Genomic DNA, 15780 nt, shown 5'->3' on the forward strand with positions numbered 1-15780 from the left:
TTGGGGTACATTTTCAGTCATTTTTGGGTTTAATTTGGCCACTTTGGGGTATTTCAGTCATTTTTGGGTCATTTCCACGATTTTTTGGGGTTGGTTTGGTCAATTTGGAGTTTTATTTCAGGTTATTTTGGATTTTAAAAATAATTTTGGGGGATGCGTCATCACTTTGGGGTTATTTATTTATTTTGGGGCTATTTGGGTCATTTTGGGGTTATTTTGGTCAAGTTTGGGGCTATTTGAGTCGCTTGGGGGTTATTTTGGGTGTATTTTAGTGCTTTTAGGGCTATTTTGGTCTCTTTTTTTGGTTATTTGTACAATTTTGGATTACTTCAGTCATTTTGGGGTTATTTGGGGGCTATTTGGTCGATTTTGGGGCTATTTCAACATAATTTCAGTAAATTTGGGGCTACTTTGGTCATTTTGGGGCTATTTTGGCCAAACTTTGGGCTATTTCAGGAGTTTTGGCGTTATTTCATTTGGTGCAGGATTTTGGTCATTTTTGGGCTTATTTTGCCCAGTTTTGGGGTTATTATTTTGCCCATTTTTGGGCTTATTTTGGTCTTTTTTGGGGTTATTTTGCCCATTTTTTGGGGTTATTTTGCCCATTTTTTGGGGCCCATCCCGGGGGCTCCTCTCGGGGGGTCCGGGGGGATTTGGGGGTGCAGGGGGGAGGGGCACTCGGAGGTAGGTGCTTTAAAGTCCATTTATTTTTGTGTTTTTTTAGAAAAACAGGCACATTCAGTCCACGGGACCCGGGGAGGGGGGAAATTTGGGATTCGGGGGAAATTTGGGGAATTTTGGGAGGGGGGGGGTTCCCACAGCCCCAAACCCCTCCCCTGCCCCCCAGCGGCGTTTTGGGGCCAAAAGGGGCTTTTTTCACCCCAAAAAATCCAACCTCGACCCCTCCCCCACCCCCAAACCCCAAACCGACCCTGGGGGGGGGAGGGGAGCCAGGGGAAAACCCCAAAATTTGGGGGTTTTGCCCCATTCTCTGCCAGCGGGGGAGGGGTGGGGGGGAATCCCCAAATCCAGGGATTCTGCCCCATTTTGGGGTGGGGGAGGGGTAAGGCCTCGTGGGGGTGGGGGAGGGGCCGGGAGCCATCCTGAGGGGGGGGGGGGGGATAAAAATGGGGGAAAATGGAATAAAAATCAAAGTGGGAGAAATCCCTCAAAAAATGGAAAAAAAAAACCCCAAAATTGCCCCAGAATTCCCAAAAAAAAGGGGGGAAAGGGAAAGTTTGGGGGAAGGGGGTCAGTTTTGGGGTGAAATCTTGGGAATTGGGGAGGAAAAGATGAAAGTCACCCCAAAAATGTCACCCTGGGAGGGGGGGGTCACCCCAAAAAATGTCAAGAGGGGAAAAAAATGGGAAAAAAAGGAGCCAAAATTGGGAAAAAGGAGGAAAAAAAAGAGGTGGAATGAAGGGAATGGAAGAATTTAAGAAAAAAGGATGGAAAAAAGAAGGGAAAAAGGGAAATGGAGGGGAAAAAGGGAACGAGAGGATGAAAAAAAAAAGAAAATTAAAAAAAAGGGAAAGAAAAGAAAAAGGACCCCAAAAAAGAGGAAAAAAATGGGGGAAAAGGCCCCCCAAAAAAAAAAGGGGAAAAAAGGGGAAAAGGACCCAAAAAAAAGGGGAAATAAAAGGCCCCAAAGCCGAGGGGGTGAGGATGAGGAGGGACGGGGGTGGGGATGAGGGCGAGGATGAGGATGGGGAGGAAGAGCAGGATCAGGAGCTGTTCTGGTTCTGGTAAATCGACGCCTTCTCCTTGAGCAGGTCCAGGCAGAGGTGGCAGCTCCAGCTCCCTGCAAAAAGAGTTAATTAAGCAGTTAATTAAGCAGTTAATTAATCAGTTTACTAAGCAGTTAATGAATCATGGGGGTTCATGAGAGAGGAGGAGGAGGACGAAGGATGAGAACAAAGAAGAGAGTGGAGGGAGGAAGATGAGGAGGAAGAGGAGGAACAAGGGAGGAAGAGGAGAGGAAAGGGAGGGAGGAAGAGGGAGAAGAAAGAAAGGAGGAAGAAGAGGAGAATGAAGGCAGAGGAGGAAGAGGAGGAGGAGGAAAAAGGGGAGGAAGATGAAGATCTGGGACAATGAAACCCCTCCCCACATTGCCGAAGGAAACCCAGGAGGGACCCGGGGGGACGGGGGGTCCCAGGGGAGGGTCTGGGGCGGGATCCCAGGGGATTTAGGAACCCCAAGGGGGTTTGGGGTGGGATCCCAGGGGATTTAGGAACCCCAGGGGAGGGTCTGGGGCGGGATCCCAGGGGATTTAGGAACCCCAAGGGGGTTTGGGGTGGGATCCCAGGGGATTTAGGAACCCCAGGGGGGTTTGGGGTGGGATCCCAGGGGATTTAGGAACCCCAAGGGGGTTTGGGGTGGGATCCCAGGGGATTTAGGAACCCCAAGGGGGTTTGGGGTGGGATCCCAGGGGATCGGGAATTCCAGGGAAGGTTCTGGGGCAGGTCCCGGGGGTCAGCAGCCCCAGGGAAGATCCTGGGGTGGAATCTCAGGGGACCAGCAGATCCCAGGGGAGGTTTTGGGGCGGAATCCTGAGGGATTGGGAACCCCGGGGGCGGTTTTAGGGTGGAATCCCAGGGGAGGATTCGGGGCAGATCCCAGGGGATCAGGAACTCCAGGGGGAGGATTTAGGGTGGGATCCCAAGGGATCAGCAGCCCCAGGGGAGGATTTGGGGCAGTTCCCAGGGGATTGGGGCCCCAGGGGAGGATTTGGGGCAGATCCCAGGGGATCAGCAGCCCCAGGGGTGGATTTGGGGCAGTTCCCAGGGGATTGGAGCCCCAGGGGTGGATTTGGGGCAGATCCCAGGGGATCAGGAGCCCCAGGGGAGGATTTGGGGCAGATCCCAGGGGATTGGAGCCCCAGGGGTGGATTTGGGGCAGATCCCAGGGGATTGGAGCCCCAGGGGTGGATTTGGGGCAGATCCCAGGGGATCAGCAGCCCCAGGGGAGGATTTGGGGCCGATCCCAGGGGATTGGAGCCCCAGGGGGAGGATTTGGGGCCGATCCCAGGGGATCAGGAGTCCCAGGGGAGGATTTGGGGCCGATCCCAGGGGATTGGAGCCCCAGGGGTGGATTTGGGGCAGATCCCAGGGGATCAGCAGTCCCAGGGGTGGATTTGGGGCCGATCCCAGGGGATTGGAGTCCCAGGGGTGGATTTGGGGCCGATCCCAGGGGATCAGGAACTCCAGGGGGAGGATTTGGGGCCGATCCCAGGGGATTGGGGCCCCCCGGGACCAGGGCTCACCCTCGGGGGGCTCGGACATGGGCGGCGTCAGGCAGTACATGTGGTACCCGCGGTCGCAGTCGTCGCAGAACAGCAGCTGGTCCTGCCCCGGGCACATCCCCATCATCCCCAAATTCCCATTTTCCCCCCCAAAAAAGCCTCTCCCACACCTCCCTCAAGGATTCCCCCCACCACTGTCCTCCCCCGTATCCAGAAGGTTCTGGAAAGGCACAAATTCCCTGCAGGAAGATTTCTGGGGATGATTAAAAACCCCAGGATTTCTCCCAGAATGGCTCTGGGATTCTGCACATTATCCAAATCCAGGTTTTTCCCCCCAAAAAGCCTCTCCTGGGTCACATGGACTCTGAAACCCCGAGGATTTCCCCCACAGAAGAGCCTCCAGTGGGAATTTTGGGGCAATCCCAGGTGGTTTTGGGGCATTCCAGGTTCCAGGTGGGTTTTGGGGCACTCCCAGGTAACTCTGGGCATTCCCAAGTGGTTTTGGGGCCATTCCCTGGTGATTTTTTGGCTCTCCCAGGTGCTTGGGGCCCTTGGAGGTGGTTTTTGGGCATTCCCAGGTGGTTTTTGGGCTGTTCCCGGGTTGTTTTTGGCATTCCCAGGTGGTTTTTGGCATTCCCAGGTGGTTTTTGGGCCGTTCCCAGGTGGTTTTTGGGCCGTTCCCGGGTGGTTTTTGGTATTCCCAGGTTGTTTTTGGGCCGTTCCTGGGTTGTTTTTGGCATTCCCAGGTGGTTTTTGGGCCGTTCCCAGGTGGTTTTTGGGCCGTTCCTGGGTGGTTTTTGGGCATTCCCAGGTGGTTTTTTGGCATTCCCAGGTGGTTTTTGGGCTGTTCCTGGGTGGTTTTTGGCATTCCCAGGTGGTTTTTGGCATTCCCAGGTGGTTTTTGGGCCATTCCCGGGTGGTTTTTGGCATTCCCACGTGGTTTTTGGGCCGTTCCCGGGCGGTTCTGGCACTCACGTCGTTCTCGGAGGTGCCGCAGATGTTGCAGCACTTGCACTCGATGCACTGCCAGCGGTACGTCTTCACCGCCGCCATCATCACCGGCGTGAACTGCAGGCACGACGGGTGCCCTGGGGACAGCGGGGACATTGGGGACATCAGGGACACATTGGGGACATCGGGGACACATTGGGGACAGCAGGGACACATTGGGGACATCGGGGACAGCAGGCACGACGGGTGCCCTGGGGACATTGGGGACATCAGGGACACATTGGGGACATCGGGGACATTGGGGACATCGGGGACATCAGGGACACATTGGGGACATCGGGGACATCAGGGACACATTGGGGACATTGGGGACATCGGGGACATCAGGGACACATTGGGGACATTGGGGACAGCAGGGACACATTGGGGACATCGGGGACATTGGGGACATCGGGGACACATTGGGGACATTGGGGACAGCAGGCACGACGGGTGCCCTGGGGACACAGCGGGGACATTGAGGACATCAGGGACATTGGGGACAGTGAGGACACATCAGCGGTATCGGGGACATTGGGGACATCAGGGACATGAGGGACCCAACCCCACCATTCCCCAGTTCCTGCCCCTCTCCAGCCCAACCCAAGCTCGTCCAGGAGAGGGAAATCCTCGGATCCAGGATCCCAAAGATCCAAAAATCCTCCCCAACCCCAGCCCCAATCCAAAAGGAAATCCTTGGACCCTCAATCCCAAATGTGTCCCCAGCCCCATCCCAGGGGAAACCCTGGGATCCCTGATCCCAAATGTGTCCCCAGCCCCATCCCAAAGGGAAACCCTGGGATCCCCGACCCCAGACGCCCCCTCCGGCCCCGTGCCTGACCGGAGCGGCCGCAGTCGGAGCAGGACACGAGCTCCTCGGGCTGTCCCGTCTTCTTGTTGATCTTGGAGTCCCCCAGGCAGAAGTCGCAGTAATTGTTGGGAAGGGCCAACCCGTCGGGGCCCTTCTTGGCTGCAGAGGGGACAGGAGGAGCGGGGATTGGGATCGGGGATGAGGGATTGGGAACAGGGATGAGAGATCAGGGATTGGGATCAGGGACAGGAATGAGGGATCAGGGACAGGGATTAGGGAGGAGGAATCAGGGATGAGGGATCCAGGATCAGGATCAGGATCAGGATCAGGGATCCAGGATCAGGATCAGGATCAGGGATCAAGGATCCAGGATCAGGATCAGGATCAGGGATCCAGGGTCAGGATCAGGGATCCAGGGTCAGGATCAGGGATCAAGGATCCAGGATCAGGATCAGGGATCCAGGATCAGGATCAGGATCAGGGATCCAGGGTCAGGATCAGGGATCAAGGATCCAGGATCAGGATCAGGGATCCAGGATCAGGATCAGGATCAGGGATCCAGGATCAGGATCAGGGATCAGGGATGAGGAATCAGGGGTGAGGGATCAAGGATCACGATCAGGATCAGGGATGAGGGATGAGGGATGAGGGATCAGGATCAGGATCAGGATCAGGATCAGGGATCCAAGATCAGGATCAGGGATCCAGGATCAGGATGAGGGATCCAGGATCAGGATCAGGGATCAAGGATCAGGGATGAGGAATCAGGGATCAGGGATCAAGGATCCAGGATCAGGGATCAAGGATCCAGGATCAGGGATTCAGGATCAGGATCAGAGAATCCCCCCAGAGCCGCTCCCGGCTCCTGGGCGCGGCTGCCGCTCAATCCCGGGGGAATTTGGGGTTTCCCCTCACATTTCTGCTCCTCGGAGCGCTGGGAGACGGGCGTGGGCGGCTGCGAGTCGTCCTTGTCGTCGCCCTCCTCCTCGGCCAGGTGCGAGTGCGCGTAGTGGTAGCTGAGCCCCGGGCGGTTCTTGTAGCGCTTCCCGCAGACTGCGGGGAAATCGGGAAAATCCGGGAAATCCGGGAAATCCCGGGAAATCCCAGTCAGGGGCGGGCAGGGCACGGAAACCCCAAACCCTGAACCCAACGGGGCCGATCCCAGCGCCGGGGCTGGGAGAGCAGAGAGGCTGGAATGGGGGAAACCGCAGGGAATCGGGGAAAAACTGCAGGGAATCGGGGAAAAACTGCAGGGAATCGGGGAAAAACTGCAGGGAATCGGGGAAAAACTGCACGGAATTGGGGAAAAACTGCATGGAATTGGGGAAAACTGCATGGGATTGGGGAAAAACTGCACGGAATTGGGTGAAAACTGCATGGGATTGGGGAAAAACTGCATGGGATTGGGTAAAACTGCATGGGATTGGGGAAAAACTGCATGGGATTGGGGAAAAACTGCATGGGATTGGGTAAAACTGCATGGGATTGGGGAAAAACTGCACGGAATTGGGTGAAAACTGCATGGGATTGGGTAAAACTGCATGGGATTGGGGGGAACTGCATGGGATTGGGTAAAACTGCATGGGATTGGGGAAAAACTGCATGGGATTGGGTAAAAACTGCATGGGATTGGGTAAAACTGCATGGGATTGGGTAAAACTGCATGGGATTGGGGAAAACTGCAGGGAATCGGGGAAAAACTGCACGGGATTGGGGGGAACTGCATGGGATTGGGAAAAACTGCATGGAATTGGGGAAAAACTGCACGGGATTGGTGAAAACTGCATGGAATTGCCGAGGAATTTCAGGGAATGACCCAGGATCCCAAAGGAATCCCAGGTATTGGGAATTCCAGGTAAACTCCCCGGGATCCCAAAGGAATTCCAGATCTCCCACCCCAAAAAATCCCATCCCGAGGTTAAAAACGGAGGGGAAGGGGAAACTTGGGAATTCCGGGGTTCCACGGAGGGATCTGGCAGCAGCCACGGATCCATCCCAGCTCCTCAGAGCCCCAAAATCCATCGGAATCCGTCGCTTTTCCCATTTCCCGCCCCGGAATCTGGGAGGTTTCTGCCTCCACCCGGCTCCTTGTGGATCAGGGAATGGGCTCCACTTCCCCAGCGCTGCCTTTCCAGGGAATTTTTGGGTTTTTCCTCGTCCAAGGACACCCCAAAATCCCTTTCCAGCCCCGTTTGGGCGTGGGGAGGATGAGCCAGAGGAATTGGGATCAAATCCCGAAAAAGCAGCGCCAGAGGGGGAACTCCAGGGCTTGCTGCAGATGCTTCCCAAGTTTCCCCTGCATTTTTCTAAAAGTCGGGATTTGGGATGAGATTTCCTGATTTTGGAGCTTTTCCAGAACCCCACGGAAGTTTCTGGATCTTCTTCTGCCTCGGGATCAGAGAAAAAGCAAAAAAAGCAGCGGGATCAGGGAAAACGGGGCTGAACTTCCAGAGGGAGGGAGGCTCCCGCAGCCCAGGCCGGAATTTTGGGGATGAAACCCCCGGGAACGGCCCTGGGGTCCGCGGGGTTTGTGGGGGCTCGGAGCAGCAATCCCAGCGCGATTCCCGTGGAATTCCCGCTCCAAATTCCCCTTTCCTGCCCCAAAACCTGAGGAGCCTCCCGGGAAACCCCGAATTCCCCTCCCCACCCCAGGCCAGCCCCGGTTTTGGGGCTTTTTTTGAGGCAAAACTCCGCGGATTTGGAGCAGGAAAACAAACGGGGGATAGGGGGGGTGGAGGCAGCGGCACATCCTGGGATTTGGGATTGGGGTGGAAACTCCGGGATCTGGGGGGGAAACTGCGGAATTTGGGGTGGAAACTGCAGGATCAGGGTGGAAACTGCGGAATTTGGGGTGGAAACTGCAGAATTTGGGTGCAAACTCTGGGACTGGGGTGGAAACTGCAGAATTTTGGGTCCAAACTCTGGGATTTGGGGTGGAAACTCCAGAACTGGGGTGCAAACTCCGGAATTGGGGTGGAAGCTCTGGGATTTGGGTGCAAGCTGCAGAATTTGGGCTGGAAACTCCAGGATTGGGGTGGAAACTGCAGAATTTGGGTCCAAACTCCAGGATTTGGGGTGGAAGCTCTGGGATTTAGGGGGGAACCTCTGGAATTTGGGTCCAAACTCTGGGATTTGGGGTGGAAACTGCACAATTTGGGGTGGAAACTCTGAGATTTGGGTGCAAACTCCGGGATTGGGGCGCAAACTCCGGGATTTGGGTCCAAACTCCAGGATTTGGGCACAAGCTCCGGGATTTGGATGCAAACTCCGGGATTGGGGCGCAAACTCCGGGATTTGGGGGGGAAACTCTGGGATTTGGGCGCAAGCTCCGGGATTTGGGTGCAAACTCCAGGATTTGGGCACAAGCTCCGGGATTGGGGTGCAAACTCCAGGATTTGGGTGCAAACTCCGGGATTTGGGTGAAAGCTCTGGGATTTGGGTGCAAACTCCAGGATTTGGGCACAAGCTCCAGGATTGGGGCGCAAACTCCGGGATTTGGGTGCAAACTCCAGAATTTGGGCACCAGCTCCGGGACTGGGGCGCCAGCTCCGTGTTTTTCCCACCGCTGGCTCCACAGGGGGGTCCATTTAATCTTTGTTTTCCCGGCCCCGTTCCCTGCTGGAAAAGGGTCAGGGGGGCCCGAGCGGGGCCGGCGCTGACGTCGCTGCCGTGGCCTTTGGCCTCTCCCTCCTCCTCCTCCTCCTCCTCCCGCCCACCCCGCGGCTCCACAGGGGAATTTGGGCCTTTTTTTTTTTTTTATCCTTTTTTGGGGGGTGGGAAAAAAAAAGTGGGGGGGGAAAAAAAAGGAGGAAAAGCAGGAAAAACGAGCAGAGAGAGAGCGGAACTACCTCGGTCGGGAGGTTTCAAGGAATGCTTTTGTTTGTAACTGTCTGAAACACAGAAAGAGAAGTCGTGAGAGGACACACGGACACACACGGACACACGGACAGACACGCACACACGGAAAACCGGGAGAAGAGGGCAGGAAAAGCACAACCTCAGGGAGCCAGGGGGAGAATTAGTGCTGGGAAGTGGCAGGACAGGAGGAAGAAGAGAGAAAAAGGAGCTGGCAAAGCTTCCCTGGCACTGCCCTTCCCGCGGTCCCCCGGATTCGTGGATGGGGGCGGGAAGGGCCGGAGCCCCCGCCCCGAGGGCTTTGTTGGGATTCCCAGATCCTTAAGGGAGGGCTGGGAATGGCTCCCAGGGGCTGGGATTTGACTGGGATGGGAGGGAGGGACCTCCCCGGCCTTTTGGGGCTGCTGGGGGCGGTTTGTTCTCATTTTTAACCTGGTTTTTATGGGTTTTTATCCTGGTGTTTGTGTCCTGCTGCTCTCCCCAGTATTTATTCCCAGTGGGAAAACTCCACGGGGAGGGAGGCGGGAGCCGGCCCTGCCCTCCCTGGGGGCGGGCGGGGGTCTCAGCCTGGCGGGACCCCCCGGGCCCACCCGGGCCCAGCACTCACTGTCACAGGCGTAGGGCTTGTCCCTGTCCTCCAGGATGGCAGCGTCCAGCTTCTTCCGAGCCCCCCCGACGCCTTTTCCCTGGGAAAAACACCGGAATTTGGGCAAAACCCGGGACGGGAGCGAGGCAGGGAGCGAGGCAACAGCGCCCCGCGGTGGGAACGGCGCGGAAAGGGCCACAAATCCCGGGAATTTGGGCAAAACCAGCGTGGAAATGCCGGGGTTGTGCTGGCGGTGGGGAAGGGGCTGCTCACAGGAACCGCCCGGAATTTCGGGAATCGCTCACCTTGGCCTTGCCCTTCCCCCTCCGCTTGGGCGTGTCCTCCTCGTAATCCTCATCGTCCAAATCGTCCAGGAAATCGTCCGGCTCCAGGATCCGCTGGGAACCACGGACACGGGGGTCAGCGGGGAAAAATGGGGGGGAAATGGGGGAAAATGGGAATGGACACGGGGGTTAGCGGGGAAATGGGGAAAAAATGGGAATGGACACGGGGGTTAGCGGGGAAAAATGGGGGAAATGGGGAAAAAATGGGGGAAAAATGGGAATGGACACGGGGGTTAGCGGGGAAATGGGGAAAAAATGGGGGAAAAATGGGAATGGACACGGGGGTTAGCGGGGAAATGGGGAAAATGGGGAAAAATGGGGAAATCCCCGTTATCCCCAATTCCTGTTTGGAATCCCCGTTATCCCCAATTCCCGTTCGGAATCCCCGTTATCCCGCTGGAATTCCCATTCGGAATCCCCGTTATCCCCAATCCCGTTTGGCATTCCCGTTATCCCCAATTCCCGTTCAGCATTCCCGCTATCCTGTTTGGCATTCCCGTTATCCCCAATCCCGTGTGGCATTCCCGCTATCCCGTTTGGCATTCCCGCTATCCCGTTCGGCATTCCCGCTATCCTGTGTGGCATTCCCGCTATCCCGCTGGAATCCCCGGCACCTTCCGCGCGCGGCTGTTGGTGACCGGGAACTCGCCCAGGCTGTCGTCGTCCATGCGCGGGTCGGGCAGAGCGCGCTTCTCCAGGGGATCCGTCCTGAGCAGCGCCTCCAGGCTGCTCCCGTCCTGCCCCAGCAGCCCCTCCTTCTTCAGGGCCTGCTCCGCGTCTGGGGACAGGGAAAACGGGGTAAAAACAGAGAAAAATGGGGTAAAAACAATGGGGGGAAATGGGGGAAAATCCGGGGGAAAATGGGGGAAAGCAATGGGGGGAAATGGGGATAAATGGGGGAAAATGGGAGAGCAGCCCCTCCTTCTTCAGGGCCTGCTCCGCGTCTGGGGACGGGGGAAACGGGGTGAAAACAGAGAAAAATGGGGTAAAAACAATGGGGGGAAATGGGGGAAAATCCGGGGGGAAATCCGGGGGAAAATGGGGGAAAGCAATGGGGGGAAATGGGGGAAATGGGAGAGCAGCCCCTCCTTCTTCAGGGCCTGCTCCGCGTCTGGGGATGGGGAAAATGGGGTGAAAACAGAGAAAAATGGGGTAAAAACAATGGGGGGAAATGGGGGAAAATCCGGGGGGAAATCCGGGGGAAAATGGGGGAAAGCAATGGGGGGAAATGGGGGAAATGGGAGAGCAGCCCCTCCTTCTTCAGGGCCTGCTCCGCGTCTGGGGATGGGGAAAATGGGGTGAAAACAGAGAAAAATGGGGTAAAAACAATGGAGGGAAATGGGGGAAAATCCGGGGGAAAATCCGGGGGAAAATGGGGGAAAATCCGGGGGAAAATGGGGGAAAGCAATGGGGGGAAATGGGGATAAATGGGGGAAATGGGAGAGCAGCCCCTCCTTCTTCAGGGCCTGCTCCGCGTCTGGAGAGGGGAAAAACGGGGTAAAAACAATGGGGGGAAATGGGGAAAAATCTGGGGGAAAATGGGGGAAAACAATGGGGGGAAATGGGGGAAAACAATGGGGATAAATGGGAGAGCAGCCCCTCCTTCTTCAGGGCCTGCTCCGCGTCTGGGGATGGGGAAAACGGGGTAAAAACAGAGAAAAATGGGGTAAAAACAATGGGGGGAAATGGGGGAAAACAATGGGGATAAATGGGAGAGCAGCCCCTTCTTCTTCAGAGCCTGCTCTACATCTGGGATGGGGAAAAACGGGGTAAAACCCATAGAAAAATAGGGGAAAACCCCATAGGAAAATGGGGAAAAACAACGGGGGGGAAATGAGGAAAAATCCAGAGAAAATTTGAGAAAAACCCAGAGAAAAATGGTGAAAAACAATGGGGGAAAACGGGGAAAAACCCAGAGAAAAATGGTGAAAAGCAATGGGGGGAAATGGGGAAAATGGGAGAGCAGAGAAAAACAGGAGAAAACCCAGAGAAAAACGGGGAAAAACGGTGAAAAACCGGGAAAAAGGAGGCTCTGGGTGGGGGATGCTGGCAGAGCCAGTGGAATTCCCAGGAACGCAGCAGGGAGTGGGAGCAGTACCGGGTTTGATGGAGGGGAAGGAGAGCCGGGGGTCCTCCGGGGGGTGGGCGCGGCGTTTCTTGCGCCAGCGCCGCGCTGGGTACGAGTAGAGCTGCCCGGCTGCCAAACCTGCAGGGAAAGCCCAGAAATGGCCCAAAATCCAGCCAGGGAGGGACAGAACCCCTGGCAATGGTCCCAGGTTCTGATTAAAGCCCCCAAACTCTCCCAGGGATGTGGCAGAGCGGCCCAAAGTGACCCCGTCCCCTTCCCCTCCCTGCTGTTTTCCTGTCAGTCATTTCCCCATTGCTTTCCTGCTGTTTTCCCTCTTTCCCCGCCATTTCCCCATCGCTTTCCTGGTGTTTTCCCAGTGTTTTCCCCTTTTTTCCCATTGTTTTCTGCCTCCTGCCATTTCCCTGGTGTTTTCCAAGTGTTTTCCTCTTATTCTCCTGGTTTTTCCTCATTATTCTCCCATCACTTTCCCATTGTTCCCCATCATTTCCCTGTTGTTTCCCCATTGTTCTCCCAGTGTTTCCCCATTGTTTCCCACCATTCTCCCATCATTTCCCCATTGTTTTCCATCATTCTCCCATGATTTCCCTGCTGTTTTCCAACTATTTCCCATCATTTCCCCATTGTTTTCCCCATCATTTCCCCACTGTTTCCCATCATTTCCCTGTTGTTTCCCCATTGTTCTCCCGGTGTTTTCCCACCGTTTCCCACCATTCTGCCATAATTTCCCCATTGTTTTCCATAATTTCCCTGTCGTTTCCCGTAATTTCCCTGTTGTTTCCCCATCATTTCCCCATTGTTCTCCGGGTGTTTCCCCACAGTTTCCCACCATTCTCCCATCACTTCCCCACCATTCCCAGCATTCTTCCAGTGCCATTCCCGCCCTTCCTGGTCCCATTCCCAGCCATTTCCCCGGTGCCGTACCGGGCCCGCGGTGCCGTTTCTCCATCCAGATGTAGCAGTTGCTCTGGGCCACGCCGGTCTGCGAGTCCAGGAAGGGCAGGCGCACGCTGCGCTCGGCGCAGAGCCGCGCGTTGTAGCTGTGGCACTGCTCCATGGCGTCCCGGTAGTACTGCTCGCCCAGCCTGCAATGGCACGGGAATGGCACGGGAATGGCACCGGGAATGGCACGGGAATGGCACCGGGAATGGCACGGGAATGACACGGGAATGGCACCGGGATTGGCACCGGGAATGGCACCGGGAATGGCACGGGAATGGCACTGGGAATGGCACGGGATTGGCACAGGGAATGACACAGGGAATGGCAGGGATCAATGCTGGGAATGGCAGGGAATGGCACAGGGAATGGTAGGGAATGGCACCGGGATTGGCACAGGGAATGGCACAGGGAATGGTAGGGAATGGCACCGGGATTGGCACAGGGAATGGCACTGGGAATGGTAGGGATTGGCACAGGGATTGGCACTGCACTGGGAATGGCACTGGGAATGGGAATGGGGTAATGGGGAACCTCTCCGGGATACCAGGAGAATGTCAGGGATACAGTCCTGGAGGATATCAGGGATAAACCTGGAAACCCTGAGGGATGAACCTGGAAACTCTCAGGGATGAACCTGGAAACCCTGAGGGATGAACCTGGAAACCCTGAGGGATGAACCTGGAAACTCTCAGGGATAAAATCCTGGAGAATATCAGGGATAAAATCCTGGAGAATATCAGGGATAAAGTGCCCAACTCCCCATTCCTTCGTTTCTCCAGGACACTCATAGGGGTGGGAAGAGAAGGGCAGGAAGGGAAGAGATGGAGACAGACAGGAAAATACAGGGATTTACAGGAAATACAGAGATTTAGAGGTAAATACAGCAATACACAGGGAAATACAGGGATTTAAAGAGAAATACAGGGAATTAGAAGGAAGTACAGGAATATACAGGGAAATGCGGGGATTTCGAGGGAGATACAGGGATTTTGAGGGAAATACGAGGATTTAGAAGGAAGCAGAGGTAAGACTCCCCCCCAGCTTGGCCTCCACAGGACCCTCTGGCTGGGGAAGTAGTGCAGGAATGAACAGGGAATGTACAGGGATATTTAGGGATATTTAGAGATATTCGGGGATATTCAAGGATGCCCAGGGAATCTCCAGGGATGCACAGCGATGTGTTGGGATGACTCCCCCGTCCTTGGCCTCTACAGGACGCTCGCACACGGAGTTTAGGAATCCACGAGGAAGCACAGGGATACAATACAGGGAATTTTACAGGGAATTTTAAAGGGATGAACCCCCCGGCTTTGCCCTCTCCGGGACCCTCTCAGGGCCATCAGGGCCAGACCTGGGGGAACCCCCCGGACTCTCCCAGACTCTCCCCCCCTCAAGTCTCAGCGGCCGTCCCGGTGCTGGGGAGGATTTTGGGGTGTCCTTAACGCCCCCCTCAGCAAAGTTCACCGCGAACAATGCGCGCGTGTCGCTTCCCCCCTTCCCCCCTCTCCGCCCACTTGGTCCCGTCCGGCGCGCGGGGCCGAAGGGGGGGCCCCGCATCCCGCGCCCGGCCGGGCCGCACCATTCCCGCGCCGCAGGGGGAGACACGGAAAGGGGGGGGGGAGACCCGCACTCACAGCTTGACCACATTCTGAACCACCGCCGCCATCTTGGCTCCGCCGCCGGGGCGCCGCGGGGCGCGTGCGCGGAGGGAGGGGCGGGAGGGGCGGGGAGAGGGAGGAGGAGGAGGAGGAGGAGGAGGAGGAGGAGGAGGAGGAGGGAGAGGGAGAGGGATGGAGGGAGGAGAAGGAGGAGCGGGAAGCGGGAAGGGTGGAGAAAGGAGAGGCGGAGGGAGAGGGAGGGCCGGGGGAAGGGAGCGGGGAGTCCTCCCGGCCGCTGGGCGGCGCTGTGCGTAGCGCGCGTGCGCGGGGGCGGGAAAAAGGCGGGAAAAGGGGGAGTGGGGGGGGCGAAAGTCTGAGGGGAAAAATGGCGGGAAAAGAATCTGAGGGGGAAAAAAGCACGGAAAAGGAGAAAATCCGGGAGAAAGGGATGGAAGAAGGTACGGGGAGAAAGGGAGGGCATGGGGATGAAAGAGGGAGGCAGAGAGAGGGGTACAGGGGGAGAATAAGGGGGAGATGGAGGGGAGAGACTGAGGGGGGAAATGGAGGGGGCAGAGTGAGGGCGAAAATGAGAGCGAATGAGCGACAAGATGGGGGGGAGAACGAGGGAAAAATTGGGAGAGAACAAGGCGGGAGAGTGAGGGAGAAATGGACAGAAAGTGAGGAGAAATGATGGCAGAGGATGATGGGGTTTATCCTGGAAAAAGGAGGATTGAGAGACCCCATTGCTCCCTCCAATTCCCTGGAATGAGCCCAGGGGTGAGATTCCTTCTCTCCATGGATAAAACAAGAGGGAACAGCCTTGAGTTGGATCAGGGAAGATTTATTGAGGAAAATTCCTGGAAAGGGTTGTCCCACCCTGAGAGGTGGTGGAATTGCTGTCCTGGAATTATCCCAGAAAGAGCCTGGATGTGGCACATGGGGACGCCGTTCAGGGTGACCAGGTTGGATTCCATGATCCCAAAGGTCTTTTTCAACCTCAACCTTTCCATGGAAAGGGGTGAGAAGATGGAGAATGAAAAGGGAAATGGGAAGGGACGGAGGAGGTTTGGGGGATAAAATGAAAAGAGGGGTGAGAGTTGGGAGGGAAATGAGGGATAAATTGGGAGTGGGGAAATGAAACGAGGAATAAATGAGGGCCATAAGAGGGTGAAATTAGGGATAAGTGAGGATGGATCCCTCAGGTCCCAAATCTCCCCGGATTCCTTATGTCTCTTCATCCCCAAAAACTCCTGCCGAAATTTCCCGTTTTTGAGCTCTTTTCCCTTTTTATCAAACCTGAATTAACCAAGTAGCCCCAAATTCATCC

General features: G+C 56.0%; 1 protein-coding gene across 4 annotated transcripts; it reads right to left on the bottom strand.

Annotated features, from left to right (window-relative positions):
- Positions 1 to 1119: 1119 nt before the first annotated feature.
- On the bottom strand, positions 1120 to 14586 carry DPF2 (double PHD fingers 2). 4 transcript variants are annotated; one of them, XM_066570697.1, is made up of 12 exons: positions 14490 to 14586; positions 12838 to 12998; positions 11926 to 12033; positions 10442 to 10605; positions 9789 to 9881; positions 9505 to 9583; positions 8891 to 8932; positions 5958 to 6095; positions 5073 to 5201; positions 4217 to 4329; positions 3263 to 3344; positions 1120 to 1801 (listed from the first exon to the last, which is right to left on the bottom strand). In XM_066570697.1, the coding sequence occupies exons 1-12, from the start codon at positions 14519 to 14521 to the stop codon at positions 1725 to 1727; spliced, it is 1218 nt and encodes a 405-aa protein (XP_066426794.1). In that variant the 5' UTR covers positions 14522 to 14586; the 3' UTR covers positions 1120 to 1724. The 4 variants fall into 4 exon arrangements, with proteins under 4 accessions (XP_066426794.1, XP_066426795.1, XP_066426796.1 ...); XM_066570698.1 differs by lacking the exon at positions 8891 to 8932; XM_066570700.1 differs by lacking the exons at positions 1120 to 1801; positions 3263 to 3344; positions 4217 to 4329 and adding an exon at positions 4337 to 4689.
- Positions 14587 to 15780: the final 1194 nt, after the last annotated feature.

This window comes from Molothrus aeneus, unplaced genomic scaffold (assembly GCF_037042795.1).
Source record: "Molothrus aeneus isolate 106 unplaced genomic scaffold, BPBGC_Maene_1.0 scaffold_30, whole genome shotgun sequence".
In the NCBI taxonomy this organism is placed as follows: Eukaryota; Metazoa; Chordata; class Aves; order Passeriformes; family Icteridae; genus Molothrus; species Molothrus aeneus.

What these genes read in the sequence shown, in the direction of transcription:
- DPF2 (XM_066570697.1), bottom strand. Translation starts at nt 14,521, where the DNA reads ATGGCGGCGGTGGTTCAGAATGTGGTCAAGCT. An exon ending in GTTCAGAATGTGGTCAAGCT is followed by an intron (nt 12,999 to 14,489) that starts GTGAGTGCGGGT and finishes GTGCCATTGCAG; the next exon opens with GCTGGGCGAGCAGTACTACC. An exon ending in CAAGCCCTACGCCTGTGACA is followed by an intron (nt 8,933 to 9,504) that starts GTGAGTGCTGGG and finishes TCTGTGTTTCAG; the next exon opens with ACAGTTACAAACAAAAGCAT.